Genomic DNA, 20,962 nt, shown 5'->3' on the forward strand with positions numbered 1-20,962 from the left:
CCAAGTGAGTTTGGTGTGGAGGACTTCTGGAATGATAGTATTGAACGCCGAGCTGAAGTCCACAAACGGGATCCTAGCATATGTCCCTGGAGAGTCGAGATGTCCAAGAGGGAGTAGGCACTGAGGAGCATGGAGATGATTTTAGGCACATTCTTTTTTTTTTATTCTTTTTTGCCTCTTTTGATCTTGTTTTTACAGACTTGTGTAAATAAAACCTTAAAAATGAAAAGAATCATTGAAAAAATTAAAGAAACAATGAAAGGAATATTGTTTAGTCTTTAGGGCAAGATGTTTGATGGTTCATCTCTTCTTTTATGGGTTATATGAATTTTAAAAACATTACCCATTACCCATCTGCTATTTGCAGATGATGTGGTTCTGTTGGCTTCATCGGACAGTGACCTCCAGCTCTCACTGGAGCGGTTCACAGCCGAGTGTGAAGCAGTGGGGATGAGAGTCAGCACCTCTAAATCTGAGGCTATGGTTCTCAGCCAGAAAAGGGTGGAATGCTTTCTCCGGGTTGGGAACACATTACTGCCTCAAGTGGAGGAGTTCAGGTATCTCGGGGTCTTGTTCATGAGTGAGGGAAGAATGGAGCGGGAGGTTGACAGACGAATCGGTGCAGCATCCGCAGTAATGCAGGCTCTGCAACGGTCCGTCGTGGTGAAGAGAGAGCTGAGCCAAAAGGCGAGGCTGTCGATTTACCAATCGATCGACGTTCCTACCCTCACCTATGGCCACGAGCTTTGGGTAGTGACCGAAAGAGCAAGATCCCGGATACAAGTGGCCGAAATAAATTTTCTCTGCAGAGTGGCAGGACTTTCCCTTAGAGATAAGGTGAGGAGTTCAGTTATCTGGGAGAGACTCGGAGTAGAGTCGCTGCTCCTCCGCATTGAGAGGAGTCAGTTGAGGTGGTTTGGGCATCTGTTCAGGATGCCCTCTGGACGCCTCCCTGGGGAGAGATTATATCTCCCAGCTGTCCTGGGAACGCCTCGGGGTCCTCCCAGAGGAGCTGGAGATCATGGCCAGAGAGAGGGAGTTCTGGGCTTCCCTGCTTAGGCTGCTGCCCCCTCGACCTGACTTCGGATAAGTGGTGGACAATGGATGGGTGGATACCCATTTTGTAAAGCTTGTGTCAGCCAAAAAAAAAACAGCTTCTAGATTTTTGAATTTTGAAGTTTGGGATTGGATTTTGGACAAAAGACCACATTTTAATATTGGAGAGTCTGGAAGATCAAAACAACGTGCTGCTACCCAGTATATTGTGGGCCATACTGACATGGCAGGCAGCCTTCCATTACTCTGAATCCCCATCTGGGACAGATACCACCAGCTAGCCCAGCTGGGTCACCAGACATTCTATAGCCTCCTTCATACTCCTTCACATTCTGTGAAAAAATATTTGCCCCCTTCCTATTCTCCTCTGTTTTTGCATATTTTACACAATTAATGGCCTTGCAACATTCAGACAAAATGCATTGTTAGAAAAAGAGAAACAAAAATACATCTTTCAAAGAACTACTTCCAATATATTTAAGGAATAATGGTATCCAACACCCCTATCAGCCATGTGAAAAAAGAATTGTACCAATAGTTAATCATACACTTTACCAAAGATCACCAATAAATCAACTTAGCTGACTGAACATATCAAGTATTGCATATCAGGAAAGGGGGCAACTACTTCTTCTAGTGCACTGTAGAGTTGCCTGCATTAGTATCTTTTCTTTATCCACTCTTGAAAAGGGGAGTTGCACTTACTCAGAACCTTTTAGTTTGTTTTAATCTGAATGTGTAGAGTGTCACTGTATAGTTCTTCTTCCTTTTCCTCTCCTTCTACTTCAGTCATCTCCAAAACTCAGAGGGCACCAGAAGGGTCCAGGACTATTCCTTTTTTTTCCCCGTTTTATTCATGTTTGAGAATTTCCTCATTTGCTTGTTGCCTCTTTTTCCTTTTCTTCTAAAATCAATAAAAAATTGTTTACTAGATGAACAAAAAAAAATCAGTAAGTGGATAGGCAGCGTGATGGCTTCATTCATCTGATAATTTAATGGGTTAATTGATTTCTTTATCCTGCAATTCATCCCACCCATTCCACAAGTGTTTTTCTGGACAGTCAATTTTCATCCCAAGGGTGTGAAAAAGTGTTTTGAACACGGCAAAGGTGCTATTATAGTCAAGTCAAAGTGAACTTTATTGTCATCTCGACCATATACAAGTATACAGATAGACGAAATTGCGAAGCTCAGGACCAACAGTGTAACAACATGACGTGCAAATAATAAATTAAAGATAGAATTAAAATTTTTAATTTAAAAAATTAAAAATTAAAACACAAACAAGACAAGACATTGTGCAAAGATAGGACAAAAAAGTAGCAGCAATATTGATGTGTAAGATATGTAATATAATAAATAAATAATTAATAATAGATATAGATAATACAGAAATGACCAGTGTATGCTAATAGCTGTTTAAGACATGTGTAAATAATGACAGGTCAGAAGGATATCAAGAGTGTCAAAATACTTAAAGGTCAGTATGAAATTTTCAGTTCTTCTCTACCTGCACACTCGTCTTTACAGGACAGTGGCTCGCATGTATAAAAGTTCTGTTTTTAGAGGTGGTTGAGGCCGTATGGAAGGTCCCAGGGGGCAGCCTGGTGTTAAGGAGTCTAAGGCCGGAGTTATACTTCACGCGACGCGTCCCATGCTGCAGCGGACGCTCCTGCTACGCAAGCGTTGAAGTGTTTATACTTGCGCGCGTACTTTACGTAAATCTGGAGGAATCCGCCAGGTGGCAGTGTGAGATATTATCACGGTGAGAACAGCTTTCATAATCTCTTATCTGCCTTTTTTTCTCTCGAATGCCTTTGAGTCTCTATTCTCCGTATTGTCCTTATACACTTTCTATGCGCTGAGAGCACATGATTTGTGTGTACTATGTGCTTTTACACGATTGATTTTTTTTTTGATCGGTGTGCTCTTATATATTTCGTACTATCTTTGTGGACCTTTGCGGACCCCGTAGTGTCTTAACCCGTGCCTGCTTTGCTTCCGCAGTTTCAGACACGCGTTGTAGGCGCCTGCGTTCATAGAGCTTATCCAGGTGGGCTCGTGTGTGTATCGTTGAGCTGTATTGTGTTTGAATTTGGTGTAAAGGGTTCAGCGGTTTGTACAATCCCAAGCAGCACATTATTCCTAACTTCACTCCGCAGTAGTGCCACTCACAATATGGCGGTTGTTTTATTTGTTATTTCCGTATAACTGTACGTGCCTGCACAGTATGTCTCATGGTCCCATCGCCGTGTACCTGCGTCCATGCCATCTGGTTTACCATTCTCAGTTAGTAATATGGATCCCTGTAAGATGCTTTGGCTCATCGCAAGGTGAATACAAGCACACACATACACTAGCGTCATTTTAGCGGCACCAAATCCCCAAATCTGCATATCTTTGGAAGGATACTGGAGCACACTGAGGAAACCCAGCAGGAAAACATGGAAACTCCAGGCAGAGACATGACTCCATGCAAGACAGCAGCGGTAACGCTCCACCACCGTGTCACCCCATGTGTGTAATCATTAACAGTATTCATTATTTAAACGAAATTACCGATTTAGATAGATAGATAGATAGATAGATAGATAGATAGATAGATAGATAGATAGATAGATAGATAGATAGATAGATAGATAGATAGATAGATAGATAGATAGATAGATAGATAGATAGATAGATAGATAGATATCCATTCATTTTCCAACCCACTAATTCCGAACACAGGGTCACGGGGGTCTGCTGGAGTCAATCCCAGCCAACACAGGGCACAAGGCAGGAACCAATCCCAGGCAAGGTGCCAACCCACCGCAGGATAGATAGATAGATAGATAGATAGATAGATAGATAGATAGATAGATAGATAGATAGATAGATAGATAGATAGATAGATAGATAGATAGATAGATAGATAGATAGATAGATAGATAGATAGATAGATACTTTATTAATTCCCATACTCCAGCAGCAGCATACTGATAATAACAATATTAAATTAAAGATTGATAACAATGCAGGTATACAGACAGACAATAACTTTGTATAATGTTAATGTTTACCCCCCCGGGTGGTATTGAAGAGTCTCATAGTGTGATGAACGATCTCCTCAGTCTGTCAGTGGAGCAGGACGGTGACAGCAGTCTGTCGCTGAAGCTGCTCCTCTGTCTGGAGATGATCCTGTTCAGTGGATGCAGTGGATTCTCCATAATTGACAGGAGTCTGCTCAGCGCCCGTCGCTCTGCCACCGATGTCAAACTGTCCAGCTCCATGCCAACAATAGAGCCTGCCTTCCTCACCATTTTGTCCAGGCGTGAGGCGTTCTTCTTCTTAATGCTGCCTCCCCAGCACACCACCGTGTAGAAGAGGGTGCTCGCCACAATCGTCTGATAGAACATCTGCTGCATCTTATTGCAGATGTTGAAGGACGCCAGTCTTCTAAGGAAGTATATTTTATATACTTATTACAAACTTATAAACTTTTACGTTTATTTTATCTGTAAAATGTAATATACATACTTTAATGCTTTTCATCATGAAAGTGATATCAAGTATAAATCTAAGGATTCTAAAGGTGCAGAGAGTTCAGATATCATACATTTAATGTGCTCAGTGTGGCGATCTATTGCTGGCGATTCGCTGCTGTCAGGAGCAGAGGAAGCCCTACTAAAAAAAGAGCACAGAAGACGGTATGTGAGAATTTTAAAACGTATCGTGTCATTACGATCGGGAATATGCGACGTGTGAATATAAAAGCACCATGAATACATCTGTATGTCAGCATTTTGCTTCACCACACCGAACCATTTATCAAATATCGAAGTGCGCACACCGATCTCGTAGGATCCGCAAAGCGGCTTTCTGTCACACGTAGATAGTAAACAGAGACTCTGACGTCACATTCCAACTTTTAGCACATTGTGCCCCCCCACTTTTTTGCTGGTACTTCAACTGGCGCACACGTTGCGTTAATTTCTGAGGACCTGCTCAAAGGACGCATAAAATGAACGCTCAGAACGCGTGGCAGACATGATGTGGGCGCGTACGCGAACTGAGCGTGAAGTATAAATGAGCCCTAACAGCTTGGGGGTAAAAACTCTCTCTGCAGCCTGTCAGATCTGGCTCTGATGCTGCAGTATCTTCTCTTGGATGGCAGAAGTGTGAAAAGTCCATGTGAGGGGTGTAAGGGGTCCTGCACAATGTGGACACTGTGTTTGTAAAATATGTCCTGTAGTGAAGGGAGAGGCACCCCAGTAATGTTCTCTGCTGTCTTCACTATCCTTTGCAGGTACTTGCGGTCGGATATGTTGCAGTTGCCATACCAGACAGTGATACAGCTGGTCAGAACACTCTCAATGGTGCCTCTGTAGAACATGGTGAGGATGGAAGGGGGAAGACTCGCTCGCTTCAGCCGCCCCAGGAAGTGTAGTCTCTGCTGGGCTTTCTTGATTAGTGATGAGGTGTTATGCGTCCATGTAAGTTCCTCAGTTATGTGCACACCGAGGAACATGGTACTGCTAACAGTCTCCACATCTAAACCGTGAGTGGGATGTGGGCAGGACGTGATTTTCTGAAGTCCACGATTATCTCTTTTTTCTTGTCAACATCGAGAGATAGATTGTTGTCTTCACACCATGCAGACAGCCGTTCCACCTCATCTCTGTATGCTGTTTCATCATCCCTGCTTATCAGTCTCAGCACTGTTGTATCATCCAGAAACTTGATAATGTGGTTGGTGTTGTGCATGGCTGTGCAGTCGTGAGTCAGCAAGGTGAACAGCAGTGGACTAAACACGCAGCCCTGCGGAGCGCCAGTGCTCAGTGTGATGATGCTGGAAGTGTTGTAGCCCATCCGAACTGACTGGGACCTCTCTGTCAAGAAGTCCAGGATCCAGTTGCAGAGGGTGATGTTCAGGCCTAACCTGCTCAGTTTTCCAACCAGCTTTTGAGGGATGATTGTGTTGAAGGCAGAGCTAAAGTCTATGAATAGCATCCTGACAGATGTGTCTTTTTTATCTAGATGTGCCAGGGAGAGGTGAAGGGCAGAGCATATGGCATCCTCAGTTGACCAGTATGCAAACTGAAGAGGGTCAAGGAAGGCAGGGAGATTTGTCTTTATGTGTGACATGACTAACCTTTCAAAGCACTTCATGATGATAGGCGTGAGTGCAACTGGTCAGTAGTCATTTAGGCATGTCACTGATGACTTCTTCGGCACTGGTATGATGGTGGTCGACTTGAAGCATGCTGGGACTGACGACTGGCTCAGAGACGTGTTGAAGATGTCTGTGAGGACACCAGCCAGTTGACTGACACGTTCTTTGAATATGTAAAAACAATATATACATGCAATGTTTCATTAATCAAAGGCAATTATGCATCTCATTGTTTATTTATTTGTTTGTCTTTTGGTTTTGTCATCCCCAGGTTTGGCGTCATCGAAAGAGACCACTGTAGAAGCAGACACTGGATCAAATGTGCTACTAAAGTTTAACACCTCCTTGTATGAGAAAATACAGATATTCAGTGTGGAGTGGCTGTTCAATGAAAGTATAAGCCACACGGTTTTTGCAGCTAACAGCACTTACAATAACACTGAAAACCAAGATGAGCAATTCAATAAAAGGGTACAATTCTTCCAAAATGAAATGGCCAATGGAAATATGTCATTAGTACTGAGAGATGTCGCAGAAAAAGACAGCGGTAAATATACCTGCAGAGTCAACACCAATAAAGGAACATATGAGCTAACAGCCATCCGACTGAAAGTATCTAATGGTAAGAGAAACCAGCCACACTTCAAATACACAGATGGACATAGCGCCATCATCAGGTAGTCAACAAAACATGCAATAGGTGTTGGTGTTAGTAAAAGTGTCCAGTGAGTGGACTTATGCTTCTCACTGGGGTGGACAAACTCAGGTTAACATAGGTTTGAAGTGTCCACGACCACATTCTCCACCGGGAGGGATTTTTAAGGAAAAAAGTGAGAGCAGCGGTAGGCAGCATTTCTGTTTGTTGTTGTGAATATCTGGGATCAAGTCACTTAAGAAAATGGCTTAAACTTCAAAACTTGGCCTTAAATGTTGCGTTATACACCACAATGAAGCACAAAAATGAGGGAGCAGGACTCAAAAAAAAAAAAAGACACAAAAATGCCAAACCTTCTCTAAATTCTGGTCAGGGCTTACTGGAGAGGCCTCACTCCCAGGCTGCCTTGCCCCATACTCAAAAGTCATTTTCCTGGCCAACATGGGGCTAAGTCTTTTATTAGATAATTATTAAAGTAGTCCACAACAAAGGGGAAGAGAAAAAACATTAAAATCTCTAAACCACACACAAAACAAAATAAAGATTTATTAGAATTAAAAAGGAACAAAAAAAAACAATATATGAACAAAAGGTTTGTCCTAGAGGCAAAATCCTAAACTAAACAATTCCCAATAACCACAACTGAGACAACAGTACCTTTAAATATAAGCGGGTTTCAAAAAGCCTAACAATCCGATCCAACAACACAATCACAATGAAAGAAGTCTAAAGAGAGACACAGAGAACAGCTGTTGATCAGCTTCAGATTAAATGCGGCTGGTGCAGAGCCACAGCTGTCTAATCAGGTGGTCCTGCCTCCTTGGGCACAACATGAAGGAAGCAGGGCAGATAACAGGAAAAAACTACCTGAAAACTTGACAACACACTCCTTGATAAAATAATTAATAAGAAAATCATAAAATTATAAAAGCAGAAATAGAAAACATAACTGAAAGCAGAATTAATAACAAAATAATCCAATAAAAAATAAATAAACTTCAGGCATGGCATAACATTAAAAATGAAAAATGAAGTAGGCCTGACCTGAACTACTTAAACAGGTTACAGCCTAATTTAAAAAAGTCAAATTTATACATTTTAAAAGAGACAAGAAAACTGAAAGAACTCCTGGCTCAATAAAACAAAAGTGAGTTTCCCACTAATTATATAATAATAATAATAATAATAATAATAATAATAATAATAATAATAATAATAACAGGGAAACGCATGGACCTGCGGTCCTCAAATATATGGGGTTCACATGGAACAAGCTGAATATTTTCACTTTGGCCATACATTCTTATTTTTCAGTATAAAAGAATCCCACTCCACATCAAGCACATCACCAATCTAATTTCATAAATTGTGCTCTTCAACCACATGTTGATGTAAGGATGTGAAAGCCTTGTTTTTATATGGGTGAAAATTGTAAGTATTTGATGATCTCCTCATTTGTTGACATACATTTCTCTGTCATTTTCGTTTTTGCACTCTCTATCACTGATTATGTCTGGAATGTTGATGAGCTGCATCCAGAATCCAGACACTCATCAAAGGCTATAGGAGGACAGCATCTAGAGGCTGTTAGATTTACAAAAGGAGGTTCAACTAAGTATTGATGTCATATCTCTGTTGGGGTGCCCACATTTATGCACCTGTCTAATTTTGTTATGATGCATGTTGCATATTTTCTGTTAATCCAATAAACTTAATGTCACTACTGAAATACTACTGTTTCCATAAGGCATGTCAGATATTAAAAGGAAGTTGCTACTTTAAAAGCTCAGCCAATGAGAAACAAAAATCCAAAAAATTAAGAGGGGTTCTCAAACTTTTTCATATGACTATATATATATATATATATTTATATATTGTGGAGCTCGGCACGGACACAGACAGGCGGACAAGTTTAAATCACCCAACACACATTTATTACAATTTGTATATATGATTCACTAAATCCATGGCAAGCAAGATGCACGCAAGACAGCCACACCCGCCAACTCACAGAGCCCCGCCCACCAACAATTCACTAAGCAGCCGACCATGGCGCAAGAGCGAAAGCATTTGCCAAGAATGTTTTCATTATTCAAGAACGAAAGTCGGAGGTTCGAAGAAGATCACATACCGTCGTAGTTCCGACCATACACAATGCGGCGTTATTCCCATGATCCGCCGGGCAGCCAACTGGGTAACCAAAGTCTTTGGGTTCCAGGGGTAGTATGGTTGAACTTAAAGGAACTGACGGAAGGGCACCACCAGGTGTGGAGCCTTTGGCTTAATTTGACTCAACACGGGAAACCTCACCCGGCCCGAACGTGGCTCACAGGTGCATGTGGACTGTAGCACAGACTAAAGCGACTGAGGCGGTGTTTGGAAAATGAACAGTCAACGTGCCTCACAAGTGCATGTGGACTGTACACAGACGAAGCGACTCAGGTGAGGAGTTGGGGGCCAGAAACATGAGCAGGCAGTGCGTACTGAACGATGACTAAGAAATCGGCATACTAGAATGGCGGGGGAGCCGGGGCGGAATGGGCGTCAGACAATCGAACTTGCTTATCTAGAGGATGTAAATGTCCTAACGAGGTTTCCGTAGGTGAACCTGTGGAAGGATCGTTACTGGTTGTGCCGACCCGTCGTTGGACGGTTAAGACCGAAACCTCTCGGGCCCGCTTCCCTGCCCTCTCTCCGGAGAGGCGGAGGGGGCGGAATGGGCGTCCTCACTGGACGTCCTTCCCCTCTGACCCCATTCCGCCCTGGGAGGTGGGGGCGCAGCGGCGGTCCTCCAGTTTTCAGTCACGTACAATTGTATGTTGCTCTCTCCAGAGTTCCATCTTATCCTCAAACCCACCCCATTTTGACAACTGTGTATTTCAGGAAGTGTTCACCCATCAATACAAAATCATGCGGCTTATGCAACGCCACAGGTTAGCTGGTCTTCCATTTTTACACAAGTGCACACACAACCCCAAACAACTCCCCCAAAAGTCCAGGCCAACAACACAATGCCTCTCTCTTCAGGCCGCCTCCTTTCCTCTCCACCAAGACCTTGTCTTCTTGACCTCCCAACTCCAGCCCACAAACGGAGGGAGGCAGCCCCTTTTATTCCCACCCAGACGTGCTGCAGGTGCCTCCTGATTAGCTTCCGCCGGCTAAGTAGTAGAAGTACCGGCTGCACACCCGGAAACACTCCGGGTGTCCCCAATCCTCTTCCCCCCAGTATTTCCGGGTGTGGCGTAAGTGCTGAGTTCCAGGGCTCCGTAGGCATTGGGGCGCCCCCTGGTGGTGAGCACGGGCCCCTACAGGGCTTAGCTTCAAAGCTGTGTACCCGTGGTCCACATAGACACCAGGACGGTTGCCCCCACGTGGTCTGGGGGAGGCTTAAGCTCTCCTCCGGACCTCCTGAGCGTCCCGGCCGGGTACCATCCCCAGCCACCTGTGACAATATATACTGCATATGTATACACTTTATGAATCAAATCTTGTATTTGTGCACGGATGGAACTGTCCATATCCAGCCTCCAGTTGTAAAGTGCAAAACCTTTTGGCAAAAAGGTCGTGGCTTTCCGCAAAACAATTTGATCCTTCAAAAAACCATAATCGCCAAGCTTTTCGGCAGGCACATTTCGTAATGAAAGGAGGGCGTCACTAGATAAGAACGGGGTGACGATAACAGCCCAATGACATTTGTCCCATCCTAACAAAGTCGCCACTTGTTCAAAAGCCAAAAGAAACATCTCCGGGTCATCAGACGGACCCATCTTCGTCAGCACATTCTTAGCATTGTCCGGAAGCGGAGACAGAGGAACAACTCGTCTAGCAACTTGCGCAGGAGTTGGTGGTGGTGGAGGCGGAACATACCGTTGAGGGATTGGAGTAGCTCTTGGAGGCTGAACATACTGTTGGGTATCTCTTCGTCGGACACACGGAGGTTGGACACTTGGAGGACGCTCGGAATCTAAATCATCTTCTGGATCGTATGGGAGTGGAACATTTTGGGCGAGATGAAAAAGGTATTCGGCTTCCAACTGTGCATCCATCTGTGCAACCACTCCTGGTACCACTTGTCACGCTTGGGTTACAAAATTGCACAGAAGACCAGAGGAAGTTGAAGAGACTGGAATTTTATTCAAACACAGCAAACAAACATTTATCTTTTAAAAGGGTTTCAAACGTGCTCCTTGAAAAGAGTTAACACCTCCGCTTGTCATTTAAAAGCAGCCAAGGACTTCTTCGGAGGAGGAGGAATACGAGCCAGGAGCAGGAGAGGTCTGAGAGAGAGAAAGAAGCAGATAATCAATTTAACAAACTGAAAGAAGCCCTTGCAGGCTTTTTGAGAAGGCGGAGCACTGCGCGAGAGGCGCATTACACGACAGAGACGGCCAGAAGGGAAAGGAGAAATGTGAAGGTAGTCTGTCTATCTTTCCTAGGGGTTTCCTAGGGGTTTTCCCAGGAGTGTCTGTATCTTTTTGGGGGTACGATTAGCTTCGCTGCTCACAATATATATATATAACATATTAACAAAAAGTAAAAAAAAAAACACACTGTTAAAATAACCAAAACCAAGTACATTGCCAGACAGGTGACAAAAATCAAACTTAAAGCCCTAAAGTCATCATACACAAACACTAGTAGTGGAATGGGGTGTACTGAAGAAGTCAATGAACGTCAACTTAGATCTGTCATAGGATGGCACCTTTTCAACAAGGCAGGTCATCAAATGTCTGCCCTGCTAGAATTTTGGAGGATGCGCATGGAATGGAGAAACTATGGTGGGTGACACCTGGGCATTCATTTGATGCATTCGACTAAAACTCTGAACTCCGATTTGGAAAACACAACGAGAACGCGCCCCAAACTCGGAATTACAATTCACAAACCTGAGCCTGATCTTTCTGGTCAGATCTGCCCGACTTCAGGTTATGATGTCAGTCTAAAATGGAGACATACACCACAAACATTGAGTACAGTAGCACTTTATAAGTTTAATTTATTTGTTAGAAGAATTTACCTTAAATGAATCACTTCAATTTCTAATACTGAATTTTGAGAAAGTAAACATTAAAAGTTCCAGAACAAACCATAACAGACTAATCAATGTTAGCTTGATACATGCAACTGTTTATCCATTGCGCTTAAACTTAAACTTAAACTGGTGAGGAAGGCAGGCTCTATTGTTTGCATAGAGCTGGACAGTTTAACATCTGTGGCAGAGCGAAGGGCGCTCAGCAGGCTCCTATCAATTATGGAGAATCCACTACATCCATTAAACAGTTTCATCTCCAGACAGAGGAGCTGTTTCAGCGACAGACTGCTGTCACTGTCCTGCTCCACTGACAGATTGAGGAGATCATTCCTCCCCCAAACTATGCGACTCTTCAATTCCACCAGAGGGGGTAAACGTTGAACATTATTCAAGTTATTGTCTGTTTTTTTGTTTTTTTTTTACCTGCATTTTTTATTACTCTTTAATTTAATATTTTTTGCTGCTGGAATATGTGAATTTCCCCCTGGGATTAATAAAGTATCTATCTATCTATCTATCTATCTATCTATCTATCTATCTATCTATCTATCTATCTATCTATCTATCTATCTATCTATCTATCTATCTATCTATCTATCTATCTATCTATCTATCTATCTATCTATCTATCTATCTAATGGTTGCTTTTTGCAGATTTCATATTGTAGCCTCCAAGCAGAAATCCCTGCCTTGCAAGTTTGCATATTGTAATCTATTCAGTTAGCCAATCTAAAGGATCATTTTTTGCTTCACTCCGCATTGCATCTGTAAATGGCTAACATGGTACACCACTCTACTACTTCTCATTACCAAGAAAATAAAAATCTTTTTTGGACACACAAAGCTTTCTTGCTCATCAGTTTTTTCTTCAATCTGAATTATAGAACTAGCTATAAGTTAGAGTTTATTGCTGGAACTTCAGCTTTCATGGGGGCATCCATATTGACTTAGCCACTTGGGTAGTGTGAACCCTCCGAGGTTGCAAATGATGCAATTGTGACTTCCTGCAACCCATCTCAGTCATATGACGAAGGCAGCGTTATGCCACATGGAGTCACAATGTGGAGTGTCAACCACACAATAACAACTTACCCAGATGCTTCAGGTAGGTGCTGCGGCCTAGTGGTTCATGAAATGATTCCCAATCTGCAAGGTTGCCGGTTCAGGCTGTGAGTAAGTCTCTTTACCTCCCCACCCTCTCAGAAGGAGGCAACAACTAGGCTTGTGAAATGGAAAAGCTGCTATCTATATATATAAAATCCCAATGTGCGTCCAGGTGTCCGTGTGTCGGTGTCTTCTGGTGAAGTGCGCATGCGCGGGGCACAGTGCGATGCGCGATATTACTGTCACAGAAAGTTAGAGGCGTTTTACGGAAATACAAACCAGTATTACTGCGAGAGGAAATTAAAGGTACACAATAGAGTGACGCATATTACAGCCACATACAAGCCAGTATTACTGTCAGAGGAGATTAAAGGCATGTTACCGAAGCACACGCCTGTATTACCGCCAGAGAAGATTAAAGGTATATTACGGACGTACAAGACGGTATCCTTCAATAAGGGCGCGCACAAAAAGGCGAGCCTCAAAAGGACAACCTCAATTGGGCGCAGCGAATAAAGACGCGCGTAAATAAAGATCTGCACCTTTGTTGCTCTTCACATATTCCAGAGCCATTTGAACTAAATTATCTACGAACGCCTTTATTCGCTGTGCTCAATTGAGGTCACCCTTTTGAAGCTCGCCCTTATTGAATAGAGCCATACAAGACAGTATTACTGTCACAGAAAATTAAAGACACATATTACACGGCGGCAGCCCATGAAGAACGGTCAGCTCAGCAAGTAAACATCAACAAAAGAAAGGCTGAAAGAAAGAAAAATACGACCAACAAAAAGAATGAGGTCAAAGTCCCTTGCCATTTAATATAGACTGTTCCTACTAATGTTTATGCACTACTGTTCTAGCGCCCGTTATTGCAACGGGCTAAATGACTAGTATAATACATAAAATGCAGGAGTGATCTGATCTGTAGACATTCACTAATACATGATTGTGTTGCCATTGACTTGAATTGTTTTCCATTTTAATCCGGTGGCACAGTTGTTAGAATCCCATGCCAGGTCACACTTCTTGTTTGCACATTCTCTCATTATTATTAGTATTAGGTTCAGCATAGTGACACAGTGTGTCTGAGGTTCAATTCCGGACGCATTCCTTTATGCTATCCCCGTATCTGTGTATGTTTTCCTCCCCCATTCTCAAACACACACACATGTGTGTTAGTTAACTGGGGATTTCAATGTAGTTGTGATCGTGAGGGGGACGTATGTGTCCAGTGTCATTAGGATAGGCTCAAGTACACCTCCTCTCTAAATCAGATCAAGCATGTTGTTGTAATTGTGATGGTAGGAAAAGAACATCACGGCCAATAATGGTTTGATGGGCATCCTCGACTTATAAAACCTGAATGTCCAAATCTCATACTGTACTTCTCCTCATGCTCCTTTACAGGATTTATGGCCTTTTCCAGAGTTATTTACTTACCATGACAGCATCGTGCTAGACTGGTTAGTACTGCTGCCTCACAGCTCCAGAGTCTTGTGCTCATATCACATTCTCTGTTTGCAGGTCCCAAAGACATGCAGGGCAAGTTAACTTGTCATTCCAAAATGGCCTCATGCGAGTTGACCTGTATATGTGTGTGAGTGATTCATGCCCACAGTTGGGTTGGTGTGCACCATGCAGAGTTGGCTGCCACCTTGTTGAAAGGACAGGTTCCGTGACACACTATCCTGGGCTGTAATAGGAATGTTTGATGATGCATGGATGGATGAAGCTTAACCTGGCTTGACTTGTGTAGTGGGCATCCAGCTGGGTTCAATGCCACCAGGATGTCAACATAAGAATCAATACTTTTACATCGAGTGAAAAATGCACGCAGACATGCAGTCCTTGTTTTATATAGCACCTTGTAATGGCCTGCATGGCCATAAAACATAAAGCAAAATGCTGTTATTTCAACCTAAAGTGCTTGCTTATTTCCCATGTTCAATGTGTTCTTCTTTTTCCTTCATTTTATTGTCTATTCACTGTAGGCTGTGCATTAATTATCATAGATTTAGCAAGTCTCTTTATCCAGGGTTGACTATTTGGACAAATTACAGCATAATAGACTCACTTAGGGTCATTGATTGAATTGAACCAGCGTGCTCATTGCTTATTCCAGTGTTTAGTCACCACACTGCAATGCCAGACTGCTAATGGCTTTAATTTTTTTTCACAGGAGGAAATCTGCTCAAGCTGAATGTGGCAGTGGTGGCTGTAGTGCTGCTGATTATTTTCAACTTGCTCTATACTTAAACTGTAAGTGTCTTCCTCTCTGGAAACAGGCACCGAACACACACTGTACAATACACACCATTCATCCATGTTACTTATTTGTAATTGATCTGATTTGGAGCTCCTGAATTAATATACATCTGTCTAATTAATTCACTTAAAGCTTAAGGGAAGCCAGGGCCAATCAAGAATACACTCAGGACAGGACACCAGAGTGCACATCCATACTCATGCCTATGGGGCGAAACAGAGTTGGCTGTCAGTTACAATGGTGTGGCTTTAAGATGAAGGGGAGACCCAATCTATCTATCTATCTATCTATCTATCTATCTATCTATCTATCTATCTATCTATCTATCTATCTATCTATCTATCTATCTATCATATAGTGCCTTTCACATCTATCTATCTATCTATTGTATAGTGCCTTTCATTTCTATCTATCTATCTATCTTTACAGGTGCTGGTCATAATATTAGAATATCATGACAAAGTTGATTTATTTCAGTAATTCCATTCAAAAAGTGAAACTTCTATATTAGATTCATTCATTACACACAGACTGATGCATTTCAAATGTTTATTTCTTTTAATGTTGATGATTATAACTGACAACTAATGAAAGTCCCAAATTCATCCATCCATCCATTTTGCAACCCGCTGAATCCGAACACAGGGTCACGGGGGTCTGCTAGAGCCAATCCCAGCCAACACAGGGCACAAGGCAGGAACCAATCCCGGGCAGTGTGCCAACCCACCACAGGACACACACAAACACACCAAGCACACACTAGGGCCAATCTAGAATCGCCAATCCACCTAACCTGCATGTCTTTGGACTGTGGGAGGAAACCCACGCAGACACGGGGAGAACATGCAAACTCCACGCAGGGAGGACCCGGGAAGTGAACCCAGGTCCCCAGGTCTCAAACCCGTGCCGCCTGTCCCAAATTCAGTATCTCGGAAAATTAGAATATCAATTAAGACCAATGCAAAAAAAGGATTTTTAGAAATGTTGGCCAACTGAAAGGTATGAACATGAAAAGTATGAGCATGTACAGCTCTCAATATTTAGTTGGGGCTCCTTTGGCCTGGATTACTGCAGCAATGTGGCGTGGCATGGAGTCGATCAGTCTGTGGCACTGCTCAGGTGTTAGGAGAGCCCATGTTGTTCTGATAGTGGCCTTCAACTCTTCTGAATTGTTGGGTCTGGCGTATTGCATCTTCCTCTTCACAATACCCCATAGATTTTCTATGGGGTTGAGGTCAGACAAGTTTGCTGGCCAATCAAGAACAGGGATACCATGGTCCTTAAACCAGGTACTGGTAGCTTTGGCACTGTGTGCAGGTGCCAGGTCCTGTTGGAAAATGAAATCTGCATCTCCATAAAGTTCGTCAGCAGCAGAAAGCATGAAGTGCTCTAAATCTTCCTGGTAGACGGCTGCGTTGACCTTGGACCTCAGAAAACACAATGGACCAACACCAGCAGATGACATGGCACCCCAAACCATCACTGACTGTGGAAACTTTACACTGGACCTCACGCAACGTGGATTCTGTGCCTCTCTTCTCTTCCTCCAGACTCTGGGACCTTGATTTACAAAGGAAATGCAAAGTTTACTTTCATCAGAGAACTTAACTTTGGACCACTCAGCAGCAGTCCAAAGGTGAGACGCTTCTGACGCTGTCTCTTGTTCAAGAGTGGCTTGACACAAGGAATGCGACAGCTGAAACCCATGTCTTGCATACGTCTGTGTGTGGTGGTTCTTGAAGCACTGACTCCAGCTGCAGTCCACTCTTTGTGAATCTCCCCCACATTTTTCAATGGGTTTTGCTTCACAATCCTCTCCAGGGTGCGATTATCCCTATTGCTTGTCCACTTTTTTCTACCACATCTTGTCCTTCCCTTCGCCTCTCTATTAATGTGCTTGGACACAGAGCTCTGTGAACAGCCAGCCTCTTTAGCAATGACCTTTTGCCCTCCTTGTGCAAGGTGTCAATGGTCGTCTTTTGGACAACTGTCAAGTCAGCAGTCTTCCCCATGATTGTGTAGCCTACAGAACTCGACTGAGAGACCATTTAAAGGCTTTTGAGTTAATTAGCTGATTAGAGTGTGGCACCAGGTGTCTTCAATATTCAACCTTTTCACAATATTCTAATTTTCCGAGATACTGAATTTGGGACTTTCATTAGTTGTCAGTTATAATCATCAACATTAAAAAGAAATAAACATTTGAAATACATCTGTCTGTGTGTAATGAATGAATCTAATATACAAGTTTCACTTTTTGAATGGAATTACTGAAATAAATCAACTTTGTCATGATATTCTAATTTTATGACCAGCACCTGTAATATAGTGCCTTTCATATCTATCTATCTATCTATCTTTCTATCTATCTATCTATCTATCTATCTATCTATCTATCTATCTATCTATCTATCTATCTATCTATCTATCTATCTATCTATCTATCTATCTATACCAAAACATAACAGTCAAAGGGTACATTTCTTGGCCTCCTGCCAACACTAAAATGTCAAGCCCCCACCCAGCTTGCTGCCACACAAGCCTGTAGTCCCACACAGTGTACTGCCACTGAATCATCTTGCCCCACCTAACCCACTGCCAATCAAGCATCTATCTTCACCCAACATCTGCATCACAATTTTCCAATAATCACAACTGCAATCTAAAATATATATTCAGGGACTCCATGCAAATTTGATTTTTGATATTTCAGGGGGTACAAATGGTTAAATAAGCATATCCCAGATTATTCCCTATTCCACAATTTGCTCTCAAGACCCTAAACAGGAACTAAAAGGTAAGAGAAAGTTGTCACTTAAGTTGAACAGGTTAACTTTGCTATTAGCACCACCTAGCGTCCATTCGGTGATACTGCAAAAATAATAATAATAGATAGATAGATAGATAGATAGATAGATAGATAGATAGATAGATAGATAGATAGATAGATAGATAGATAGATAGATAGATAGATAGATAGATAGATAGATAGATAGATAGATAGATATTTACTTTATTAATCTCAATGGGAAATTCACAATGATAGGCCCACAAACCAGTAGAAGCACAAAAAAAAAGCTGTTTTGACGTCTCCATCCATCAGTGATGTCCTGCAAGCAAGCATGAGTGGCAACAGGTGTGCCCCCTGCTCATTTTGTTTTCTCTTTTTATTCTTTGCAGGGTATCTCCCACAAAGTCAACCAAACGGGATACCTGCTTATAAAAAGCTAGAGAAGCGACCTGTAAATAAAATCTGAATCTTCCAGTCAAGAAATTTATCAGTGAGCTTTAGATGACGAAAGAGACCTTCACACCTGACATCCTCAATACCACGTCTACCACCTCTCAGCCTAATTGGGAGGACAGTGGAAGAGAAGCAAACAATGGAAGCTGCTTACTTGCATTTTTCCCCAGGCACAGTATGGACATAAATGCAAATATGTGAGTGTGCCAGATCTTCAAAGTGATATAGTGTCTTTCACAACAGACTCCTAATAATCAGTTCACATTAAACTTGTTTGCTAATAAATGATGTAGTCTGATGTTAAGAAAGAACATTTCTAATGAGCTGATGGTCAGAATTTGGCTGAGCCCTGGAAGATCGGACGTTGTGAGTGGTCTCCACAATGAAAACAGTTTCAAATTTAGACTTCTGTCATTGGGTCATCACATCAAACTCATTTGACTCCTAACTGCATGTCCAGAGTTGTCAGGGTGCTTAGTGTTACCATATTTGCTCCAACATAAAGGGCCTTTCTCGTCTTCTTGGAAATCTTCTTCCTTCAATCTCACCTTTGTAGCGCTCACCACAGTGAGGGTCAATGGTGTGTCCCATTGGCAAGTGGATACGAACCGTAAATGTTGTCCAGGCTCGATTGCCAGCTGGTTATCACTGCATCCATAACCATTACCTCAGAATCACTTTAGTTTTCCTACTAAATGGGTGGTCTCGTTGGTCTCCTGGGACTTTGTATTGTGACACATCCTGAATTTAGAGTCTAACAGGGCCGTTCCTTAAGCCCTTTCATTAAATTTTGTTTAATAAGGCTGTTGCCCTGCACTTTTATTGCTTCAAGATTCACTTTTAGAGAAATGGCTTTTCATGCTTGTGTTGGCTTTCCAACCTTTCATGGTGTTCTCTGGAACCATAATGCTCTGGATAACATGAGAAGATAGCTGAGAACACACATGGCAAACCGATTTACTGAACCTTAATGGGTGAACCCAACATCAACTCTGATAATGACAAAGATTGAGATTGTGTGTCATCAACATCTAATTAATTTCTTAGAAGGAAACATCTCAGTTTTGCCCTGAGCTTACTGCAGGATGGTGCACTATAGGTAGACCTTTAGCAAAGGTCTGGTTTACGGAAATTTCACCTCTCACATTTCACCTCCATGATACAAGTCCTGATCAAAAGTTTAAGACCACTTGAAAAATGGCAAAAAATCATATTTTGCATGGTTGGATCTTAACAAGGTTCCAAGTAGATCTTCAACATGCAACAAGAAGAAATGGGAGTGAGACAAAACATTTTTTGAGCATTCAATTAATTGAAAATAACGATTAAATTGAAACAGGCTGTTTTACATCTGATCAAGATTTTAGGACCACATGCCTTTAAAAGGCCAAATCTGTGCAAAGATGTGGATTCATTGTCATTTTCTGTCAGGTAGTCACACGTTCTGATGGCAAAGGCAAAAAAACTCTCCCTTTTTGAACGTGGTCGGGTTGTTGAACTGCATAAGCAGGGTCTCTCACAGCGCGCCATCGCTGCTGAGGTGGGACGCAGTAAGACAGTCATTTGGAATTTCTTAAATGATCCTGAGGGTTATGGAACAAAAAAGTCAAGTGGAAGACCCAAAAAAATTTCACCAGCACTGAGCCGGAGGATACAATTGGCTGTCCGTCAAGACACTGGACGATCCTCGACCCAAATTAAGGCCGTTACTGGTGCTGACTGCAGCCCCATAACCATCAGACGGCATCTGAGACTGAAGGGCTTCAAAAACAAAAAACGTCTTCAAAGACCTCATCTCCTTCAACACCACAGAACTGCTCGTTTGGACTTTGCAAGAGAGCACCAAACATGGGACTTTCAAAGGTGGAAGAAAGTTTCATTCTCTGATGACAAGCAGATCCCACCTGAGATGTTTTCTACGCGCCACAGTAGAGGGGGCGCCATATAGGTCAGGGGTCCTTTTTCTTCAGTGGAACAATGGAGCTTCAGGAAGTGCAGGGGCGTCAAATGGCCGCTGGCTATGTCCAGATGTTGCAGAGAGCATTCCTCATGACTGAGGGCCCTCGTCTGTGTGGTAACGACTGGGTTTTTCAACAGGACAACGCTACAGTACACAATGCCCGCAGGACAAGGGACTTCTTCCAGGAGAATAACATCACTCTTTTGGCCCATCCTGCTTGTTCCCCTGATCTAAATCCAATTGAGAACCTTTAGGGATGGATGGCAAGGGAAGTTTACAAAAATGGACAACAGTTCCAGACAGTTGATGCCCTTCGTGCGGCCGTCTTCACCACTTGGAGAAATGTTCCCACTCACCTCATGGAAACGCTTGCATCAAGCATACCGCAACGAATTTTTGAAGTGATCAACAATAACGGTGGAGCTACTCAGTACTGAGTTCATGTTTGGAAGTTTGATTTCTGTTTTGGGGGGGTTTACGGGTTTTT

At 42.6% G+C, this 20,962-nt stretch overlaps 1 protein-coding gene and 1 long non-coding RNA gene across 2 annotated transcripts in view; one reads left to right on the forward strand and one right to left on the reverse strand.

Moving 5' to 3' along the window:
- The window catches only part of LOC114641150 (uncharacterized), a 61,592-nt gene extending 42,345 nt beyond the window's left edge, over positions 1 to 19,247 (forward strand). Inside the window, exons 3-5 of the mRNA XM_028790256.2 lie at positions 6,483 to 6,833; positions 15,185 to 15,264; positions 18,452 to 19,247. Coding sequence (XP_028646089.1) covers positions 6,483 to 6,833; positions 15,185 to 15,261 — 428 coding nt within the window. The 3' untranslated portion in view covers positions 15,262 to 15,264; positions 18,452 to 19,247. The remainder of the gene's footprint in view (positions 1 to 6,482; positions 6,834 to 15,184; positions 15,265 to 18,451) is intronic.
- A 739-nt stretch (positions 19,248 to 19,986) lies between these two features.
- Positions 19,987 to 20,427, reverse strand: LOC127527400 (uncharacterized). Its single transcript, XR_007934720.1, has 2 exons — positions 20,236 to 20,427; positions 19,987 to 20,028 (listed from the first exon to the last, which is right to left on the reverse strand). It is a non-coding gene; the product is annotated as an uncharacterized LOC127527400 (long non-coding RNA).
- Positions 20,428 to 20,962: the final 535 nt, after the last annotated feature.

The sequence above is a fragment of the Erpetoichthys calabaricus genome, chromosome 4 (genome assembly GCF_900747795.2).
Source record: "Erpetoichthys calabaricus chromosome 4, fErpCal1.3, whole genome shotgun sequence".
Classification (NCBI taxonomy): Eukaryota; Metazoa; Chordata; class Cladistia; order Polypteriformes; family Polypteridae; genus Erpetoichthys; species Erpetoichthys calabaricus.